Raw genomic sequence first — 23275 nt, forward strand, 5'->3', positions numbered from 1 at the left:
AAGCAGAGTCCATATTTTTGTTTATCAGTGAATACTGAGCATCTAGTACAGGACCTGGTAGAGAGCCATCACTTTAAAAGTGGTTGTTGAATGACTATTATCTAAGACTATCAAGGGGACTCCTTTCAAATTTTTATAACAAAAAGCACTCTAAATTAAAAAATATATATATATATATGTGTGTGTGTGTGTATATATATATATATATGTATTATTCTGGTCTCAGTTTCCCACAAGCTGCTACAGAGAAATCGTTCTTATTTATTCCCTTTGGAGAGTCTTTCCTTTGAGATATTGGACTACTCAATATTCCTGTGATTGAAGTATCAGGCTTACCAACCAAAAATAACCACACAAACCCACACCCTGGTCTCATCTCACTCTTCTTTATAGTTGCTTCTCCCCCTCCCTCCCCCAAATCAACATCAAAGGACTAGAAAATACTTGGCGATAAATTCCCTGTCAGACCCCAGGAATTTCCTTTCAGTTTCTGCTCCAGATGGCTGGCAAGCGGAATTCTATTAGGGATGCTTCAGCAGAGGCCTCAGGACTTAGCTCCATTCTGCTTCCCTTGTGGTCACCACTAACATTTCTTTTGCAATATACTCCTGGTATCATCACAGGGCCATTTACTTTGTATCATGTGGGAAATTAATATTAAAAGGGCTTATCTTTTTATTTTATCAAAACTTCTGGGAGACAGGCAGAAAGCAGAAGCTAGAAATTAAATCTGATTTAAATGATTGTGTTTATCATGTTAACACTCAGTGTAACAATTCATGTAACTAGAGAGTGACAACTTTATCATTAATTTTCTTAGAACTACAGTGCTATTACGACCCTAAGAAATAAATGACCAGCAAGGAAACTGAATTTATCAAGATCTCTTCTAAACAAAAAACTGTAAGAAGCATCTGGCAGAGGCTTTCCCAATTCAGACAGCATTAATCCAAATTTATAATTGAGCCAAGTAAAAATTTAACTTTTGTTCTATGACCTGCTGAGTAAATCAAGAGTCAAGTCAGAAAAAAAAAAAAGTGAACACCCTCAAGCACTTGTTCTTATGAAAATAATCCATATTAACTACAAATCACTCTTGTCAAGTAAAGCTAGACAGTGAGGATGCCTGCCCTCCCATCCCCAAAATACTCTAATACTACGTAATTACCTATCTGTGAATCAACAACGTGCCATAATATGTAGTTCAGATTGTTAACTGGCATTATTACTGGCAAATAAGTCTGAATTAAGAAGATTCTACTTAAAAAAAAAAAAGTCCAACTATACTTTTAAATCATATTTTTAAACACAAAACTGGCCTCTTTTAACATGAGAGCAGGAGAGTAATAAGCAAATCTTAAAACTCCTCTTTAAATATTTGGGACAGCCATTCTTCATAAATTTTAAGTAATTACTAAAACTGTCAGAAGATGACTACTCAAAAGCTGCGGAAGGGCACTAAAAGATCTTCATGTATTTCTAAAGCCTTCTTTGCCAAGTTCAGTAAAAAGGTTTAACAGAAATTATCTTCTAATCTAGTAAGAAGAGTTCTTAAGATTGCTTTATCATTTGCTAATTATAAAACCAGGGCTAAAGACCATATGAAAACTAGATCATTCTCTACCTGGAAGAAAGTCTGCATTTCCACTTCAGACAGATGGAGCCCATCTTTAAGGAAAGACTTGATAGCCTATTACAGCATTTATTTGCTGACTGTCAGTGGTGTCAGATGTTTGCCCATCTATTTAACTAATTCCCTCTGCAATCATTAGTCCCATTCTGGTGTTTACTGGAGGTTGAGCAAGCTGCTTACACATACCAGACTGCTTATTAAGTAATCCCTCTTCTGTTTTTCTCTTTAAGAAATGTGCTCTTGAGGAGAGAGTATAACTCAGTGGTAGAGTGCACACCTAGCAAGCACAAGGTCCTGGATTCAATCCTCAGTACCTCTATTAAAAAGAAGTAAATAAAATCTAATTATCCCCCCCCCAAAAGTATACAGTGCTGTATGCCAATTATATCTCAGTAAAACTGGAAGAAAAACACGATTAAAAAAAGAAGAAGAAATGTGCTCTTTATCTGGTTACTAGAAGACTTTAAGGTGGTACCGTGTACTGCTAATTAATCATATGTATGGCTCCTATATGGCTCTGACCAAATGTTTAAATAACCCATTCAGTCCACACCAGCCTCAAGTATCAGAGCCCCTGAAAAGGCTGTTCATGTCTATCATTCCATACAACTAACTGTCCTTTGGTAGAGAACTTGATGTCAAATTCACTGTACAATTTGCCTGCCAATTTCTTAAAATGTGTACAGAATCTTTTTTATCAGTTTTCAACTTTATCTGTCAGTATATAGTCTACAGGTGGAATTAGGTGACAGCTTCTGGTTCTTCTGTACTCCCAGGGAAAAGCTCTGCCTCTACACATGATTTTTCTGGTAGATCTTTAACCTCAGCCATCTTCAGGATTATTGTGAGTCCACAACACAATGCCAATATAACCGATGTATTTTCTTCTTTACCCACTCTCTCATGAATCCACCACAAAGAGAATTTGTGCTCGGCCAGTGGGAATGCAAATTGGTTTAACCACCATGGAGAAACTAGAAAGACCTCACATCAACCAGGCAATCAAGGTTAATATCACCAGTAATAAGACACACTGACATCATGTACCCTCTGATATGATGCAATGACGGGGCACATCACTTCTGTGATGTCACTGCCAAAAATACATGACCTCAATCTAATCATGAGAAACCATCACTAGACCCAACTTAAATATTCTAGCAAATAACTCACTACATAGTCTGTGTGAGACTCAATTTTCTTCACATACTCCAAAACAAAATACTGAATTTTCTAATGCAGAAGCAGATATGAAAACCCAGCTATCTTTAGTTAATCCAGATATTAAAGAAATTTGTAGAAATGTAAAATGCCACCACTCTTTTCACTAAATCTCACACTTGCTTCTTATTAATGAGCACTGGGAGAAGAGGGTGGTAAATGGAGGGTGGTAATTCTTTAAGATGGCTGATTGTTATATTCCAAAAAATGCGTACTTCATGAGACTGGGAGAAAGATAAACCATTAATTATTGTGGCTGCCAATACTATCTTTTTTTTCTTTCAATACTATCTTCTTTTGTGATTTAACAATGTCATTTACAACAACAGGAACATTCAAATACATTTTCATCTACTCAGTGGGCACATAGCCATTAAAATGTACATGCAGAGTGCAGATTAAGAAAAAATGCTTGTTATACAGGAAAAAAGATTACAAAATTGTATTCAAATAAATCATAGTGTTATAAAAACTGAAAACCATAATGATTAAAGAAAATAATTTTCTCCATATGTTTTAGAGGAAATTATTTGGAGACTGAATGGTATTTATCCTCACAATTGTGGGCCTACTATGATACTATGGAGAATAAACTATGAGACACAGAACTCTGATAATTTATAATCTAGTGGGCTCAAAAGAGGGAATGTTTTTTCCAAATTTGCTACAGTGAGTGTGAAACATCTTTATAATGGAAGAAAGATTAATAAGACTGCATTCAAAAATACTTGTTTTTGGTATTCAAGATTTGCCAAAAATATCCATGTTTCTAATAAATTCAGCTTCTTCCCACAACACACATGTGCTGGCCCCGGGATGTGTGATCAGCTGCAGCTAACGGTGACAGCAAGCAATAGATGCCACTGAAGGCAGTAAAGATTATGCTCCTATAATTGTATCACAGCTTCTCATTCCACCTGCTTTTTGTTTTGTTTTGAATGCTAGTGCAGGGAGTCAGTTTTAGGAATATATTTTTATTCAAATGTCTTCACTCCACTCATTTAACTCCTTTTGTGCATTTTTCAGAAGAAAATTGAATTCTTTCTGCCTTTGTGTACATTATTTAACCAGAAATATCACAGTAAATGGATCTGCACACCCCCCTGGTTCAGTCCTTTTATCTTCCTGAAGTGGCTGAATAGATCATGTCTCAGGTTACTTCTAGGTTTACAAATTTAAAGATTTGTAAACTGTGAAGGTCTTAACTCCTTCCATAAAGCCCCTTCAAAGTAAACCCACACAGCTCCATTTACTGCATTAAATCCTTTCTTTCCCAATTCCTATATTTTTGGATGACATTTCACACTGAAGTCTCTTTGCGCAGCTGTGTTAGGCTGTTAGGATCAGGATCTGATGTTTTTTAATGCCTGCACAATTTGTATTAATGTAGTGACAGCAAACTTCTACTCACCCTTCAATACCCAGATTTACTTCTTTCTCACTGTTTTCAACTTCCTAATTCAGCATTAGTCATTCCTGCGTTCCTAAAACATTCTAGACAGTGTTTTTTTACAACACTTATAACTATCTGTTGATCACTATGATTCCTTCAGTGGTTCCGGCCTTAGTAACAATGATTAAGAATTCCTGAGTGCTCAAGATGCACTTGTGAGGCACTTTATCTATCTTTCCTCACTCAAGTTTCATAGCATCTACAGGAATTAGGTAATATTTATTCCCATTTCACAGATGAAAAAACTGACTCTTAGCTTCCCACTCCTCTGATCTTATATGATGCTCCTGAATCAGTCCCCAACTTTGGAACATCTCCACTGTTCCCCTTTCCCCCTCCAGCTCCTATGTGAAAAGGAATAAGGAAATATACAAAACTTAAACACCATAAATTCTATTCTCTCTTTTGAGCTCACTAGATTGTAAGTTACCAGAGTTCTACAATTGTCTCTTCTACTCAAAGTTTATTCTCCACGGTGCTCTATACATAGGAGGCCTGCAACTGTTTGAGGATACATATCATTCAACTGCCTACCTTACAAACAATCATTTTAATCCCAAATACACCAAGGCAACTCTGACAGATGACTTCTTGCCTCTCAGACTCCTATCACCAGACCATTTCCAGTAAATAGACTTCACTTCTCTTTCTCAGAAGGATGGGGCCATCTGGAAGGAGTTTTCTCAAATCACATCAGTGTAATTCAGGCTCTAGATTTTTTTCTTTTACCTACCCTCCAATCTCATAAGAAAGTGCACTTCTTTCCCAAAACCTGTCCTGACCAACCCAAATCTATGAGTCCATGTTACCATTCTACTGGAACTGCTGCTACAGTCATCGCTCATTGCACTGCTCCCTCTTATCTTCATTCTACTCAACTGCTCCAGCTCTGACACCATCACCCACCACTCCCCGTTTTGAACTGTTCTCCCTCGGCTATGTGATATCCTGTCTCTGGCAGCTATGGTGCCCCAAGCTCAGGCCCTGCCCTCAGCTTTTCTTTTGTGCATTTTCTCTCTTGCTGACTCTCCATTCTCCCCATCTAAGTCCCGGACACTTAATTCTCTGTCTACAGCTCTGACTTCTCACTCCACCTCTAGTCCCACATCATCAGTTCACTTCATTACTTCAAATTTGACATGACAAAAACCAAAGTCCCATCTTCTCTCCAAAACCAACTTCTCTTCTAAATTTCCATTTTCCCTATCACCCAGGATCAGAATTTAAGTCATCTTTAACCAAAACCCCCTTCATCTTTAACATAATGGTCTTTCACTAAATCTGTCCATTCCTCTGACTGCAACACTTCTTAACGCACTCCTTCACTCCATTCCCCTGAGACCATGTATCTCAGTTCTAGAATAGAGCAGCATTCTCCCAAAGTTTCCTTCTGGTGAAAAGCCCATGAGTTTATCCTGCATTCCAATCTCAAACAAGCCTTTTCACAGCAACCTTTTAAAGGACAATTGTTTCCCTACTGTGGGACCAAACCAAATTCCTCATCCTCTGAAATCAAGGTTCTATACCCTCAATCCCCCACTCGCCCATCTCTTGCCCTGCCACACCACGAGCCCCAACCCAGGCTCATGTACTCAGTCTCTGGTATGCAACAAGCTCATCCCTACCCCCAATTACACAGGGGCCCCATCTCCTAATACACCTTTTCCCCTCTCTCCTATCCAATTCCAATCCATTTCTTAAAGCCTAAGACTGACTACTTCAGTATTTTGCCTCCAACGTGACATACCTCCAAAGCACAGCCTCCCTACAGTTTTTTTCTATTTGCTTCATGTGCTTTAAGTCCTGCTTCTTTAATTTTTCTATATAACCCCACACAAGTCACAGAGTAGCCACCTGTTCAACTGTACTGAAATGGCTAAAGGAAATTTAAAAGCATTCTTTCTGGAGGCTAGGGAACATGTCCACAGTTTAAAAAATCATCACTGCACCTAGAATACTGCTTTGTGTAAAGTAAGGACTCAATAAATTCTTGTTAACCAAGATAGAACCTAGAGACTACAATGTGTATTTTAAGAAGCATCCTACAGTTTTCCTATACTTGTACTTTTAAAATTCACTTTTTATCTAGTCCTTGACACCTACAAGGTTTAAAATATTAAAAACTTCACACATTCTCAAATATCTTTTAGGACAATTCTAAAAAGAGAAACTATAAGCATCAAGGGTGGGAGGGTATGATGATGCTGGTAAGCATTTCATAAAAATATCAGTTCAGGCCAGTGTTAGTTACACTTGCTCTAATTTGACTGGATTATTTTTTGGCCATTTAAAATAAATTTTATAAACTTTAACATAAAGACATTTTTACTACTAAAGTGGGGCGTTGGAAGGGGGGAGGTTAAAGTTTGCTCCATAGAGAAAATGAAAAAGCTCTCCCAGAAAAATAAAATTCTGACTCAACACATGTATCTTTCTTCTGGTGTACTAGATTACTGAGGAGGTTACCTTAAAAATGACCCATGGGGTGTTTTACATAGGGTTCTTGGGTTGCTAGAACACAAACCAAGTCTGGCTATCTGTAACCAAAAGGAATGTACTGGAAGAAATACCAAAGGCTCAGAAAATTGGAGTGGCAGGGACTAGAGGGCCAGGCTTGGAAGAAAGGCCCATACCATGGGTTGGCAGCAAAAGGCACAGGCTGGGTCTACAACATGGACATCTGGTCAGCACACAGCTGCTGCCCTCCACTCGCCTTCCATCCAGCCTCCTGGGAACCTAGCCTCCAAGCACTGAGCAGCCAACTAGTGGAGTCTGAGTCCTGCACCCACACAGGCACATCAGAGAAGGGAGCTAGCACACTGGCCCACTCAGTTTCTGGGGTGGTGAGTAGGCTCCTCCTCCTCTCCAAAAGGGGATTTCTCCAAAAAGGAGAGAACACTCTGAGGAAGGAGGAGTTGGCCAGAGACCCTAGAAATAATAAACATTTATCCCTCTCTCCACAGACACACCCACTTACAAAGTTATTTGCAGATGGACTCTAGAAACATTATTCTATGTTCTGATTTTCTGCCAGAAAAATCAATCATTCAGTACACTCCGAATTCCCGCACCATAGCCCCTAAATGCTTCTCCGGAGGCTCCACTGTGTATGCTATTGCCTCAACTGCCCTTGGCCTCTTCTGCCAGTCTGACCCCAGCATACTCTCCCCCAAGTCCTGATCAAGTTCTTGTCAAGTTCTTCCAAACCACACACTTTCTCAAACCCAAGAAGAATCCATCTAGCTTCTTCTTTCTCCCACAGTACTATATTTCTACTTTAAAAAAAAAAAAAAAAAAAAAGGTTTTCTTAGAAAAGCAAAGCAATCCACAGGAATTATTTTAAATAAATAAAATATAAGCTTTTACATCAGTTTTCTTTTATGTATTTTAAATAATTTCCTGGACATGCAGTAAAGTACTAATTTTTAATGGTACATAATATTAATACCATCAAATAAAAAGTAAGTTAAATTTTGAAGGATTTTCCTGGTTTCGATGGCAGCTCCAAGGTTCAAAATTGGTTGAGCTCCTTTTTTTCAAGTCCTTGGGGATGAGGAGGAAAAGTGTCTTTATTCCCCTCCCAGACACTGGTTGGACTGATCCCTCTTAATTTCCCTTTCTCCCAGCAGACTGGGGGCAGAGTGGGGATAGAGGCAGAGGATAAGAGTTTTGTTTATCCAGAAAAAGGCTTCTCTTTCCCTTTTCTTCTGCCTAATCTATAATAGTTGCTCCATAGACGTTGTTCTGAGGGAAGGAGAAGGAAAGATGGTGGACCACTTACAGTGCTACGTTCCCATGAACAGGGCCCACCATCACCAAGCACTCTGACCTGTGGTACCTTTCCTAACACTAAAACTGCCATGCAAGATGAAACCAGAGAATCACTGAACTGCTCTATTTGAAAACCTTCTACTTCAAATATCACACTGTATTGCAATTGCTGGCTTAATTCTCTATCTCCACTGCCAGACTGTAAGCAGCATGAAGGCAGGGGCTGTGTCTGCCTTGTTCACTGAACACAGCACAGTGCTTATGACTCAAGAAGCATTATCTGAATTAACAAACAAACAAATGCAAACAACTGACGCTCAGAAATTCTCAAAACCTCCTTCTTACCACAATTTTCTCTAACTCCAAGTTGCAATGATGTAGATATTGCCTTTTTCTTGGCTTTATATTTACATAATTGACACTGAGTATTAATCTGTGCCAGCCTCTGGACTAAGTGTTCTATATAATAAATAATTTCACTTAATTTTCCCCAATACAATGAAATAGAAAGGTACTACTATTACAAGTGAAAAAATAAGGTGTAGAGATGTGAAATAATTTGCTCAAGATCATACAGACTAGTGAGCATAAGAGCCAGGGATCCCTCTCATTCAGGTCTGACTGACTCCAGAAGGGGGAGAGGGTATATAGCTCAAGTGGTAGAGCGCATGCTTATGCACAGGGTCCTGGGTTCAATTCCCAGTACCTCCTCCAAAAAATAAATAAATAAGTAAAACCTAATTACCACCCACCCCCAAGAAAAAAAATTTAAAAAAATTACAATTGAACTGACTAACTCCAGCATCCAAAATCTTAACCACCACAGACATGAAAACTCAAATGCTTCACTATGAGGCCTGGGCAGGGTATAAGTGTGTGAAGACCATCAGACTATTCTGACAGAGACACATGTTTCCAAAGTAAAGAAGTAGGAGTATTTTCATCTTCACAAAGAATAGGCATTCTCTCATTTTTCTTCAAACATGTAGCCCTTCTTATACTCCATTTTTCCACTTTTGAGAGAAATTTCCAGGGGTACAGGAAATACTTTACCTTTCTCTTAACTCTACCTTAAAAAGGCAGTATCACCTTTTTGTGTTGGCTCAGCCACCACAATAAATGGCAGTTGACACTGGGCCCTGGTATCAATCACAGAGACCACAGAGAGAGGGGTAGGGACTATTGGCCAACTGAAAAGGGGTGAACAGTCCAAAAGGCAGCCACCACTCAGCTCTGGCCACAATCATCACAGAGGAATGCTCGGCCAGTGCTGCCAGATCTTCTGATTTTTTTAAGAAAAACGTAAGACCAGGTTTCTTATTTGAAATTTAAATTATTTTAATAGATATTAAATGCTGGCTACTAATTTAAAGAAATTCTTTAATCATCCTGCAGCCCAAAACCAGACATAAGCCAACAGTTTGTTGTCCTCACAACACTCTAGGACAAACAGGCTTTCAAAGACTATATATCCAGATCCCTTACTTTCCATGGTCTACCTGGCTCAATGTCTTCCACCTGGAATACTCTTTGTCAGCTACCCAAATCCAACCAAGATATCCAGGTGTGGCACCACACATTCCATAGAACTGTCCCTAACATTCCACTTCATCTTCACAGACTCCTCCAAATTCCTTAAATGTCCCTCTCTGTCACTTTTCTAATTATTTTACATTTTACACTCTAAACTGCATCTTGCCAACAGTTTAAAGCTCAAGAGCTCAGATTCTGTATTCTACATACCTTAAAACCCTCAGTTTGAAGTATTTTTTATAGATACCACAACTACTTTTGTAATTAAAACAAAATCCTTTTTGAAAGAAAAAGTCACTCATAGCACCTGGCTGAAGGATGATACCAAGCTAGCCCCTTATTAAATATTTGTCTAACCCATGAAAATAACATAGATATATAATGATAACATACAGAGACTTTCTAACTCATTTTACTAATAAACTCTACAAGTTTTGTCTTATTATTATTAAAGGTAGTCTACCCAACTGCAAAACCTCACAGGAAGAAATCAGCATTGCAGTGGTAAGTGTAAAAGCTCTGAGTCAGGGCTCAGCACAGTCAGTAAATGACTGAATACAAGTCTGGCATTCAGTTTATAAATCAGTCATTTCTGCAGAGAAGAAGAGAATGAAAACATTAAACAATCAAAAGTTTCCATTACACTAGTTCATGTTACTATGAAAAGTGTTTTATGAAAACACATAATTTTTCTTACGGAATATTTTATTAGGATTCTTAAATATTCAAAGAAAAATCACATCCTTCCTCATTTTTACAGAAAGTAGAAGCACTGTATGTCTGAGTTCATACCCATTTCTGTTCATCATTGCTAAGCTGCTCTCATAAAGCACATCAGAAAAGTGTTCAATAACAGACTCAAAGAAAAGATTTCCAGGCAGTTCTTTTGAAGGACTTTACTCTTTCATGAACAAAGAGATCAACTAACTATATAAAGAAAATCTACCTAAGGAATCATTTCTTTTTTATGTTTATAATACTTTTCTTCTCTTTATAACGTTTCTACTTGCTTTAAATTTTTATTTTTGTAGTTTTTTTTTTTTTACATGGAGTAGAAATTCACTCTTTATCTCCTTTTGGAAGTGTTCACAAAAGATATTATCACAATATAATTCTTTATGACACTTAAGCAACTAATTTCCCACTTTAAAAGGAGTTTAAAAAAAAATCCTAAACTGTCTAAGAATTTTTTTAAACTGTATTTGGACAAAGCACACCAAAAGGCATGATCTTACTTTGCCTCAGATACATAACCAGATTTCCACAAACTACACTAAGAAAGCAGCAGCAGAACATAATTTAAATGATAAAATGTGTAAAAAAAAAAAAAAAAAGGAAAAAAAACCACTCATGTTTGCTTTGCAAATACTTTTGGTGCTCACAGTTGAACATGGGTCTATCATTCTTTAAAAAATTACATATTTTTTTTTCTATTTCAAATTAAATGAGGTTGCACTGTGATAACCTTTTTCAGTCAAGTCTTCCCATACCCAGCTCTAGGCTGGCATTTCGGGATGGGCTGTTAGGAAGACACAAAAAAGAAATTTAAGGCATGGTCTGTGAGACAGAAAACAACTCAGTTTTCTTCCTTCTTGAGCAGGGAAAAACCCAGTTCTTCCCTATTGTGTGTTTTCCCCCTGTGAGTCCCCTTCAGTATTCACACGGAACACTTCACTTCTAATACTTTTGATCTCCAGATGTGTCTGGGGTTTTCCCACATGAAGCAAGTCTCTGCAACACCAGCTGGGTGTTCTACAATTTAACTCAATTCTGACACTATCTACCTGGAGAAAGTGTCTACCTGGAGATTCCACTGATTAAGGGCTCAGTCCTACAGGACTGCCCCTCCCCACTTCAGATGCCAGCCCCTCTCTCCATGCAGATGCCAGTCCTAATCTCAGGATACAACCTGTGCTTCTGACCAACCACCTACGGACTGAAGGTTCCAATGATCCCTTCCTTGGGTTCCATTAATTTGCAAGAGTGGCTCACAGAACTCAGGGAAACACTCACATTTACCTGTTTATTAAAGGACATGATAAAGGATAAAAATGAACAGCCAGATGAAGATACATAGGGCAAGGTCAGGGAGGGTCCCGAGTGTAGGAGCTTCTGTCCTCATGGAGTTGGGGTGCACCACCCTCCCAGTGTGGATGTGTCTGCCCATCTGGAAGGTCTCTGAACCCCACGGGGGCTTCATTACATAGGCATGATCAATTCTTAACTCCATTTTCAGCTCTTCTCCCTCAAGAGAATGGGGCACAGGGCTGAAAATTCCAAACTTCTAATCATGCCCTGGTCTCTCCAGTGATCAGTCTTCATCCAGGAGCTATCCAGGAGCCACCCAGAACTGCCTCATTAGAACAAAAGACACTCCTATCACCTACGAAATTGTAAGGATTTCAGTAGCCTTGTGTCAGGAACAGATGTCAAAGACCAATATTAGAACAAGATATGCTCCTAGTGTTCTTACCACTGAGGAAATTACAAGGGTTTTAGGAGCTCTGTGCCAGGAACTGGGGACAGAGATCAATGCATATTTTCTATTATCTCACAGTCTGTCTCAGGAGGAGCTGAAAAGCCACAATTCCACTCAGAATTCTACCTGCTCCCCACTCCACAGCTGGGGACAAAGGCATATGGCTAAAGCGAACAGCTTCCTACCAGGTTTAGGCTCATATATTACCTTTAGAAGGGATGTACTCTGGCTTACAAGGTCAGCTCTGGGTAGTCTAAACAATGAGAGTTTAGAAATCAGCAAAACCAGTCTGATCCAGATGACTGCTGAGCTGCTTTTCAGGGGCTTGAAGGCCAGTTAGGCAAGCAGCTTTCCACAGGGTAGCACTCTCCTGAAACACATACAGCCCACTGCCAACACATCCCCAGACTCGCAAGAACTGATCAATCCTAGACACACGCTCTGTCTCTCTCTCCCCCTTTGCATCCCCAGCAGTTCCCCACTCTAGAAGGATCCCTGACACTTAAGGTAACCAAACCTCAATAAAAGGAAGTATTGAGGTAGAAGTAGGTAAGTATTGAAAAGCCATAGGTACTCAAGTAGCATGGGTTCAAATACACTTCTAGGAAAAATTGGCAAGCTTTTGTTCTATTAAACAAAAAATGGCCTCCAACCTTTAATTAGCAATGCACGGTGGTACTTTTATAAGCTAACTACCTAGTCTCTTCAACAAGTGCTGTTAGGAAAGCTGGACAGCCACATGCAAATCAATGAAGTTGGAATGCTCCCTCGCACCCTATACAAAAATAAACTCAAAATAGCTTAAAGACTTAAACATAAGACAAGACACTATAAACCTCCTAGAAGAAAACATAGGCAAAACATTCTCTGACAAAGATCTTAGTAATGTTCTCCTAGGACAGTCTACCCAGGCAACAGAAATAAAAGCAAAAATAAACAAATGGGACCTTTTTAAGCTTTTGCACAGCAAAGAAAACTATAAAAACAAAACAAAAAGACAACTTATGGAATGGGAAAAAATACTTGCAAATGATGTGACTGACAAGGGCTTAATTTCCAGAATATAAAAACAGCTCATACAACTTAATAATAAACAAACAAACAAACAAACCCAATCCAATCCAAAAATGGGCAGAAGACCTAAACAAGTAATTCTCCAAAGAGATATAAATGGCCAACAGGCACATGAAAAAATGCTCAATATCGCTAATTATCGGAGAAATGCAAATCAAAACTACAGTAAGGTATCACCTCACATCAGTCAGAATGACCATCATCAAAAAGTCCACAAACAATAAATGTTGGAGAGGGTGTGAAAAGAGAACTCTCCTACACTGTTGGTGGGAATGCAGTTTGGTGCAGCCATTATGTAAAACAGAATGGAGATACTTCAAAACACTAAAAATAGACATACCACATGATCCAGCAATCATACTCCTGGGCATATATCCAGAGGGAACTCTAATTCAAAAAGACACATGCACTCCAACATTCACAGCAGCACTATTTACAATAGCCAAGACATGGAAACAACCTAAATATCCATCGACAGCTGACTGCATAAAGCAGTTGTAGTATATTTATACAATGGAATATTACTTGGCCATTAAAAATGCCATTTGCAGCAACTTGGATGGACCTAGAGATCGTCATTCTAAGTGAAATAAGCCGGAAAGAAAAATACTGTATGATATCACTTATATGAGGAATCTTGAAAAAAAAAAAAAAGACACAGATGAACTTATTTACAAAATGGAAACTGACTCAGACATAGAAAACTTACGGTTACCAAAAGAGAAAGATGGTGGGGGAGGGATAAAAAGGGAGTTTGGGATTTGCAGATACTAACTACTATATATAAAGAAGATACATAGCAAATTTATACTGCATAGAGAACTATATTCAATATCTTGTAGTAACCAATAATGAAAAAGAATATGAAAATGAATATATATATATGTATGACTGAAATACTATGCTGTACACCAGAAACTGACACAACACTGTAAACTGACTATACCTCAATAAAAAAAAATAATAAGCTAACTACTTGACTAGTGTGCTATAGCCACTACACACACACACACACACAGACACCCTTTAAGAAGCATCTAGGGTGAGAAACAGGATGGCTAGAGAAGACAGGTGGGAAGGAGATTTACATTTTACTCCATATTCTTCGTAACTTTTGAATTTTGTACTGTGTGCATATATATATTTCCTATTCAAAGTAGTCCTTCTGAGTAAACTACCCTAAGAAAAGTAGAAAGAAACTTTAGGGTCTTTACTTTGGGTCCTTTCAGACTTAACCTTTTAAAAAGATTATAGTACCTTCCTTTATCTCCACCTATACATTACTTAAATACAGCTTTTTCTCATAAACTCTTACCATTCATCCTATTCACTTTACACCTCACACTCAAAGGAAAGAAGCTGGCTTCATGGGATGTTACTGCTTTGTTTGCTGGCTAGCTTTACAGAACAGAGTAAGGAAGATCCAGGAAAATGGGAAAGGTAATAATGCCCCACAAGATCTGGTTTCCTCCCACCTCCCCAACCATCTCCCACCACACTCCCCAACTCTGCCCTCTGGTACTGACCTGCTTCCCAAGCTCATTCTTCACTTGGGGCCTCTGTAATTGCTCTTTCCTCTACCTTGCCATTCAGTATCAATCAGAATTTGCCGACCTCCTCTCCCATTTCAGTTATACCATGCATTTATTTCCCACCCAGCACCCACTAGTGCCTAAAAAAAAAAAATTATCAAGTTCACTAATATTTTTGCTCATTTACTGTCTCCTAGCGTTTGTATCAGATGCTTCACAAGAGCAATGGCTTCCATTCTGCCTTGTTCATCACCGTGTCCCCAGAACAATGTTCAACCTGGAAGCAGGCACTTAATAAAAGTTTGTAGAACAAATGAGTAAGTAAGTGAATGAATATAAGAAGGAATACTTTTTCTTATTCAAAGGGTTAGGAAGCAAGGCTTTGAGAAGGCTGGGAAAAAGACTGAACACTCTCAAGCATCCATGTTACTTCAAGGCAGAAATTCTCAAACTGGATTCAAGAAGTTTTCTTGGGTGTTGAGAGAGGATTTCACTCAGAAACTCAGCTGTGTATGTTTTATTACTAAATTGTAAGTTTGAACTTTATTTCCAAATTCAATTCTTTACTCTTCTTTTATCCACGTTTTTGTTTTTGTTTTGTTTTTTGCCTATGATGGTTCCTTTGTTCTGTTTCATATGTTAATCACCATCAATTAAATGCTTTTAGGACTCAGCCCACATAAACTTTACATGTTTCTTTTACTTTACCCTACATAAAGAACAAAGTAGTGATGACGGGAAAATTGTATGACCATTCCTATCAATCTGCATTCCCAAATTAACTACTTCAGTATTAACTAAACTTTAGAATCCAGATTTGACATACACTGTTGACTATGAACCACTATTGACAAGTCATTAAAGCAGTATCTACTACTCAACTGTAGTTTGTTGGTATACTTACTTACTAATAAAGGTTCCAGGCTATCAGCAACATAAAAATCCTTTTCCCTCAGGTACTGTACCAATAGGATTAGGCATCACTATATCAACCAACTACCCAACACAAATCCTAGAAGATGGCACAGACTCTCAGTTCAACATTGGAAAGAAATCCTAAAAGTCCCATCATGGGATGATCCAATAAGATTCAGAAAAGACTTACAGCCAAATACACATATACTCCTGTTGGGCTGATACTCAAGATCATCAGACACCCTGTCACTAAAATTGGAAATAAAGAAAGAGCTGGGAGACTTCTCTGAAACATATTTATCAACATATTATTGGTAGACACTAGCATTCAGGATGTTTTTATTACTTTCAGTTCCTCCACTACACTGTACGCTTCTTGAATGTAGTGACTGTGTTCATTCAGTCATTTGCACAGTCAATAAATAATATTAAGCATCTACTAAATTCTAAGCATTGAGGACACAGGAGTGAAAAAAACTGATAAAAGAGAGAAAACTCCCTATTCTCGTGGACTAGCTTGCATTCAGTTGAGAGAAAACAAACAATAAACAAATGGATACATAATACGTCTTGATGGTGATATGTGCTGTCAAGGAAAAGAGCACAATAGACAAACAGTGGACAATAACAATGGACTGGGGTTATTTTATATAAGGGTGATCATTAAAGACCTGTCTGATAAGGTGAAAATTAAACAAAGACCTGAAGTGAGGGAGTGAGCCATGCAGATAATATGGAGGAGAAACAGCACAGAGCCAGTGTGCTGGAAGAGAGGGATGAGTAACAGGGAGAGTGGTAAGAGATGAGGTCAGAGCTATGGCAGGGGACCAAATTGTCCAGAGCCTTAGAGATCATAGTTAAGACTTTGGATTTACTGAAACTGAACACCACTGGAGCAGAGGAGTGACATGATCTGGCTTCCGTGTTAGAGAGAATCACTATCAGCTGTAGCAGTGAAGACTGGAGGAGTAATGGCAGAAGCAGGGAGACCAGTTAGGAAGATACAGCAATAATCCAGGTGAAAGGCAAGAATGGGTTAGGATAAAATAGCACAGTGAAGGTTGAATAAGGTTATTCAAGATTTGCTGTCATATTAGATGTAGGTATAAGAAGGGGAGAAGTCAAGGATGATTCCAAGGTTTCTAACATGAGCAACTGGTAATATGGAGATATCATTTACTAAAAGAGGGATAACTTTAAGAGAAGCAGATTTCTGCTGCTGTTTGTTCTTTGGGATGGAATTAAGAATTCAGTTTGGGCATTTTTAAGTTTGAGATGCCTAGCAGATATCCAAACGGAAATACTGAGTAGACCACAGGATAGTCTAGTTTTGATTTCAAGAGAGAAGTCAGGGCTAAAAACAGATATTCAAAAGTAATCAGTAAAAATACTGTACATATTTAGAGATGGAACTATTAAGATCACCTACTGTATGAGTGTGTGTTTGGGATGGAGGGGGGCAATTTTCAAAGACTGTGCCCTCGTGCTGCAATGAAAAGAAGTCAGGAAAATGAGGAATACCACAACAGTACCACAAAGGGAGAGAAGAACTAGAGAGATGCCCTAGAAACAAGGTGATGAAAGTGTTTCAAGAAGAAAGGAATGATCGGGTAACATAAGGATTGAGAACTGGCCACTGGATGTGGCTAACTTGTGGGATCTTGGAACGTGGCTTCAGCAAAAGTCGTAGAGACGAGTGCCTGAACCGAGCAAGTTCAAGAGGGAATAGGAAGAGGGAAAGTGGAGACAGTGAGTAAAGAAAAGCTATGCTATGAAAGGGAAGAGAGAAAATGGGATGGTAGCTGGAAGGAATATGGAGTCAAGGGAGCTTTTTTTTTTTAAGACGGGAAATATTATAGCCTGTTTGACTTGGGAATAAAACAGTAGAGAAGAAAAGGTAACGAAGCAAGAAAGTCAGGACAATTACGGGCTGAGGTAGCTGTGTAGGCAGGAGGGGATGGGCACAAGTGCACAGCGGGCAGAGCGTTTGGCTTTATAAGGGAGCACAGTCTCATTTATCCATGTAGTCCCAGGATCTTGCACAGAGACTAGTTAGTTCATAGCAGGGCTCTCAAAAAAAACATGTGCTGAGGGGAGGGTATAGCTCAAGTAGAGTGCATGCTTAGCATGCAGGAGGTCCTGGGTTCAATCCCCAGTACCTCCATTAAAAATAAATAAATAAAACCCAATTATCACCCCCTCCCCAAGAAAACATGTGCTGAAGGAATGAATAAACAAATGTATTGTTGAACAAGGGCCCTTCCTTTTTGTACTATGCTCTGAAGAAAAATATAGATTGCTTAACACAGTAGATACACAATGACATATTTACTGAGAAATGAGAATCATCCAAAAGCAAAAGATTAGGGCAAGGAATGGGAAAAAAGTAGGGAGAATGCAGTATGATTTCAGACCAGAATTCACATCCCAGGAAGTAAGTAGAAAAGGAGATAATGGGAGAAACACCTAAGTGACTAGCTATATAGGGGAAGCATACACACGCATACACACACACACACACACACACACACACACACACACACAGGATCAACGCACACATGGTGCTCTTAGAGCAATGTAATACTGTACAATGACCAAGACAGGCTACAAAAAGACTCCCCAGCCACACAGCCAGCCTGGGATCTACTGGAAGCCCTTATTCATGGTTACTGCCTCTGGGGTTGCCACCTGGGCCTTACTCCCCTCTCTAGAGCCTGGGGGAAGGTGTGGCCTGTAGTGACGTCCTTCTACCTGCTCCTCTGGGGCATTTTTACTGACACTCAGGCCACCAGAGTCTCCACTCACTAAGAGTCTTCAATGTCCATCATCTTCCCATCCCTCCTAGAGAGCTCAAGGATCTGAGAAAATGAGAAGAAAATGAGAAGCCTCCTGATGGAAAAACTCAACAAACAAAGACCTTTAAGGGCAGTTCTGTCTTTTCTTTTTTAAAATAGTTTTAATGTACAGGGAAATTTTACTGAGACACTCCTATCATACTCACTTTTCTCCGAGTAAACATAGACCTTCAGGAGCAGCGTAACTTTCCCCGGCACTGTGATGATATCTGCTATATAGTCTGCCTCACTGGCCTTTCTAAGAGAGTATTTCAACTGTCTAAATAGATATTTCAACTGTCTAAAAATGCCTGTGTTACACTCCCCAACCCCAGTCCAGGGAGGGTACGCAGAGTACAAGCAAGCCCACCCCCAGTATCACTCGCATTCTGTAATCACAGAGCCTCCAAGAAAGGAAAGAAATGAGGGAAACAGGAAAAGGAAGTGCTTTAGGAAGGCCCAAGGTGAATTACACAACAAAGATGAACGTCATATTACCCAATTTAGTACAACAAAATTTTACTCAAGAAGTATGTTCAAGAGGGGAAGGTACAGCTCAAGTGGTAGAGTGCATGCTTAGCATACACCAGGTCCTGGGTTCAATCCCAGCACTTCTAAAAATAAAATAAATAACTAAACCTAATTACCTCCCCGCAAGAAGAAAACAAAGAAATGTTTCAGTCTTCTATACTGTTTATGATAAAATGCTAATTGGAAGATAAGGTAGAATAAAAACATAAATGTAAATTTATTTGCTAATCTTTGTTAGTAGATCCATGATGTCTTGAATGTGGGTCTATTGCTGAACTGCAAGTTGTCTTTCATATACCACACCTACCATGCATGACTTGTATTTTCTAGTTCTAATTTCTATGAAGAAAAACAAAAATCTGAAAACATTCATGAAGTAATCTATGTGCAGAGTCCTTCTAGACTTTTAAGATTCCCTCTCCATCTTTTGTAGTTTGCTTATCCATATAATTGAACAATTTCTTTTAGTAACTTGAAATTATCGAGTTATTCCAAAGCATCTGAAATACTTCTCACAAAATCATTCTTTTTAAAATCAAACGTCAACAGCTGACGTCATATTCAGTTATACTGTATAATTACAATAGTAAGTACAATGAACATAAACAGATATACAGATAAATACAACTGACTCTTTGTAAACACTTGATTGGTTGAGAGGCCACATGGGTGGGGGCCTGTCAGACCCAGCAACACACAGAGTAACAGCAAGCATGCAGTGCATCATGTTTGTTAGAGCAGAGGCTGGGCAAGAGACTGCCCACTGTACATCAAGCTGTTACATCAAGTCACGTTAGCTACCATGAGCGCCCCAAGCTTAAAGATTTTAATTTATCAAAATGTCAGTAACAATTAGTAAAACATCTAAGTGGGGGGACTTTCCTGCTACTGATTCTTGTATATCAACAGGAAAAGCAGCCAGAGGTTTGAAGGAAAGGGAACTCATTTTCATCATGTTGGGTCTGTCCCACTAGCCGATAAGCTCCCTGCACGTCTGTCTCCTTTGTAATTGTATCACAGAACCTGACACTCAGTGAGTGCTCAATAGACTTGCCCAGTAAACTTGCTGAATATGTTCACACATTCTAATCTGGATCAGTATTTCAGCTGCTATCACTGCTGGCCTATAAATAAAATTTTCTGGGGCTTAAAAAAAAGGAATGTTAGAAGGTTTGAGTCATGGTCCATTATCTGCTAATATTTTCCATCTGTTTTTCTTTACATTGTATGTATGTTTCCTGACATTGGTTAATTATACTTACAAATCATGGTCCAAGTTATACTTACATTATTATTGTATTAATGCTAATAATATTCTGTAAACTATTCTATTTTGATTAAAGCCATTAGTGCCCATTAAAAAATAAAGTTGGGCTGAATGTCCTATTAAGTTTGAATTTCACATTCCCACAATGTGCGGCAGCTAATACTTTCAGTTTTTGGCACTACTACTGAGAACATAAAAGTTCTCCTGGAACTAACAAATTACTTCCCTTCCAACACAATTATATAATCTGAGAGTTGAATGGCACCCTAGAGATTATTCTGTGGTCCCCAAATCCCTCCCAATTAAGGATTCTAATCAAAAACTACTCAAGTTTTTGGGGCAGGGAGAGATGTTTAGCTTTAAACCCCACATTACAGAATGCCTCACCTAGAGTAGGCTCTTAATACATAGCTTAAATCTGAAATGCACCCATTTCATTAATTTTCTTATTCTTCCTAGGGCTTTAGCTGTAGCATCTACTGAATCTGTAATTAAAGATCTGCATGAATCTTCTGCTCATTAACCCATGTTTAAAAAGAAATTCAAGAGAGGAAACTCCACGATCAGTCAAATGTTTTAACATTAACACTGCTTATGTCAGTACATAATAAAACTTGAACAGAAAATGGAAAATCAAGTCTTCATTAGTTTGCTTAAGATCTATAAAGGGTTTCCAACTTATCCAAGATAGTCATATATCCTCAATTTCTAGTATGATTTTTTTAAACAAAGTCTTGTATCATTCATACAAGTAAATTATCCATCCACCCTTTTTATAATTGGGGTGCTCACAGATTTAACCATAGTACTGCAGTAAGGTATGTTATTATGCTAATTCATTTTCCCTCCAGTTAACAGCCTGTGATCCCATCTGATTTCCCATAAATGACATGATAATGAAGAGAACAAAGCTTCTGGAGCAGTAAACACCACCAATAATTTTACTTTAGTCAAGTATGTATTCCAAAAAAAGTACATAATTTACAGCATGGCCTTGCTTAGCACTGCTTTAACAATGCGTCAGTTTTGAAGGCTTTTACAATATTTGCAAGGGCACAAAGTATACATTTCCAAATCCTGTTTCCTACTGTTTTGCTAAAAGGGAACACACAATATCCCTCAACAGCACAATTACAGTGGGCTTTATTAACTTTTTTTTTCCCAGGCAATAATTTAAATTCCCACTTCCTCCTAAATATCTTTGGACAGCAACTCCTGGCAACCCATCTGTCTCTTTCATCACAGCTTCTTTTCATAACTAAAGGGTCAAGTTCTTTTCTATCCATTTCAACACGACGCACTGTACTTGCAGCCCTGCCACGATAGCCCACTACTGACTGCCGGAATACAGCATATTGAATTTCACTGTCCTTCATTGTTTCCAGTTTAACTGCCATTTTACCACCATGCACACGAGAGAAATGCGTTCCCACAGGCATCTTATGAATTTCCAAAGCAGCTATTCTTTGAGGATTTACAAAACATTTGCCTTCTCTGAATTCCCTTTATCACCAGAGAAACGGCTTTGGGGAGCTGAGATTTTTTTTAAGTACCTTATGCAAAAAAACCCACAAAAACGGATTTTAAGCATTTCTATTTTGCTAACAATTTTAATCCTAAAGGCCTTCCTACAGGGCAGTGTAGGAATCTTAAATACTGCTTTTGGCCTTCCCAATTAAAATGAAAATTTTCAGCCCACAAAAATTATCTCATCAAGTATTCTTTCTTCTTAGCCTACACCCTAAGGGCTACCCAGCGCGTTGTAAAATAAACTGGCTTTGGATTTTGTACAACGCCCTAAATCTTCCTAAGAGCCCCCACCTTGGGCTCACAGACGCACATAATCCCTCGGCAAACCTCAAACCTGCCAAGGAAGTGTACTCTTTCTCTGCCACAAAGGGACGGCCCACGCCTCGTGCACGGCGGCCTCTGCACACATGTGCTGGGCTGACAAGTGCGGAGCGGCCCTTCCTGGATCCAAAGCGGTAAGCCTGGACCGAAAGCCACACTCTTCCCCACCCACTGCCTTCTGCCCACGGCCACTCTCCCCAATGATAGGCAACCCGCTCTGAAGTGCCCTGGCCGCGGACTGGCGTCCCAGTCGGCCTGGCTCGTGCCGTACGGCCACGCTCAGACCCACTTCCCCTCCACCCATCGTCCTTTTTCCTTCCCCCTCTTCTTCGCCTCAGAAATTCCGTCGGAACTTCTTTCGGGCCGAGCGGAGAGGCCCAGCCTGGGACCCGGGCACACCCTCCCCTGGCGGCCGCGCCCCCCGCGTCTCGGCCCGAAGCGGCCACCGAACCCGGGGACCCGCAGCCCGCCGGGCCCAGCGCCTCACCTCCTCCTCGCTCTCGCTACGGAAACACAGGCACGCGGCCCGCTTCTTGTAGCCGTCGCCGTCATAGGTGCGGGTCTGGTTCGACTTGAGCTTCATCATCCTCCTGGCCCGGGTAGGGGTGCCGTGTGGGTCGCGGGAGTCGAAGGTGGGGAGCCCGCTCCGGACGGCCGCGCGCGCGCGCGCCCCCGGCTCGACCAAGGGAAGCAGGGAGGGGGAGCCGCTTCTCCGCTACACGGCTCAGCCGCTGGCCCGCCGCGGCCGCCTCATTCCCCCCGGCCCAGGCTCCGCGCCGCCGCCGCCGTCACGGCTGCCGTCGCCGCCGCCGCCGCCACGGCCGCCGCCCCCTCTGCCGCCGCCACTCCCGACGACGACCGCGCCGCCATGTTGGGCGCGCTGCGTCAGCGGCGTAAGGCCCCGCCAGCCTGCAGCACGGCCGCGCGCTCGCAACGCAGGCCACGTTCGGGAATCGCGCCCTCCCAGTCCGCGCGGCGTAAACGAGCGTCTGGAAGGGGAAAGCCGCGCGACTAAAGGCGGCTGAAACGCCAGTAGCGTAGGGGTGGGGACCTTGGGGCGCGCGGGAGGAAGCCCAGGGAGAAAGGGGTGCGGTTGCAGGGTTGACCCGCTCGGCAGAGGAAGGGTAAGCGAGGATTTGCCTAAAGTCGCGCCACGAGTGCGCAGCCGAAGACAAACCAAG

At 40.2% G+C, this 23275-nt stretch overlaps 1 protein-coding gene across 1 annotated transcript in view; it reads right to left on the bottom strand.

Moving 5' to 3' along the window:
* LOC102523571 (diphosphoinositol polyphosphate phosphohydrolase 1) overlaps nt 1-22985 on the bottom strand; it is an 89312-nt gene extending 66327 nt beyond the window's left edge. Inside the window, exon 1 of the mRNA XM_032462862.1 lies at nt 22582-22985. Within this exon, the coding sequence (XP_032318753.1) occupies nt 22582-22680 (99 nt within the window). The 5' untranslated portion in view covers nt 22681-22985. The remainder of the gene's footprint in view (nt 1-22581) is intronic.
* Nucleotides 22986-23275: the final 290 nt, after the last annotated feature.

The sequence above is a fragment of the Camelus ferus genome, chromosome 20, assembly GCF_009834535.1.
Source record: "Camelus ferus isolate YT-003-E chromosome 20, BCGSAC_Cfer_1.0, whole genome shotgun sequence".
Classification (NCBI taxonomy): domain Eukaryota; kingdom Metazoa; phylum Chordata; class Mammalia; order Artiodactyla; family Camelidae; genus Camelus; species Camelus ferus.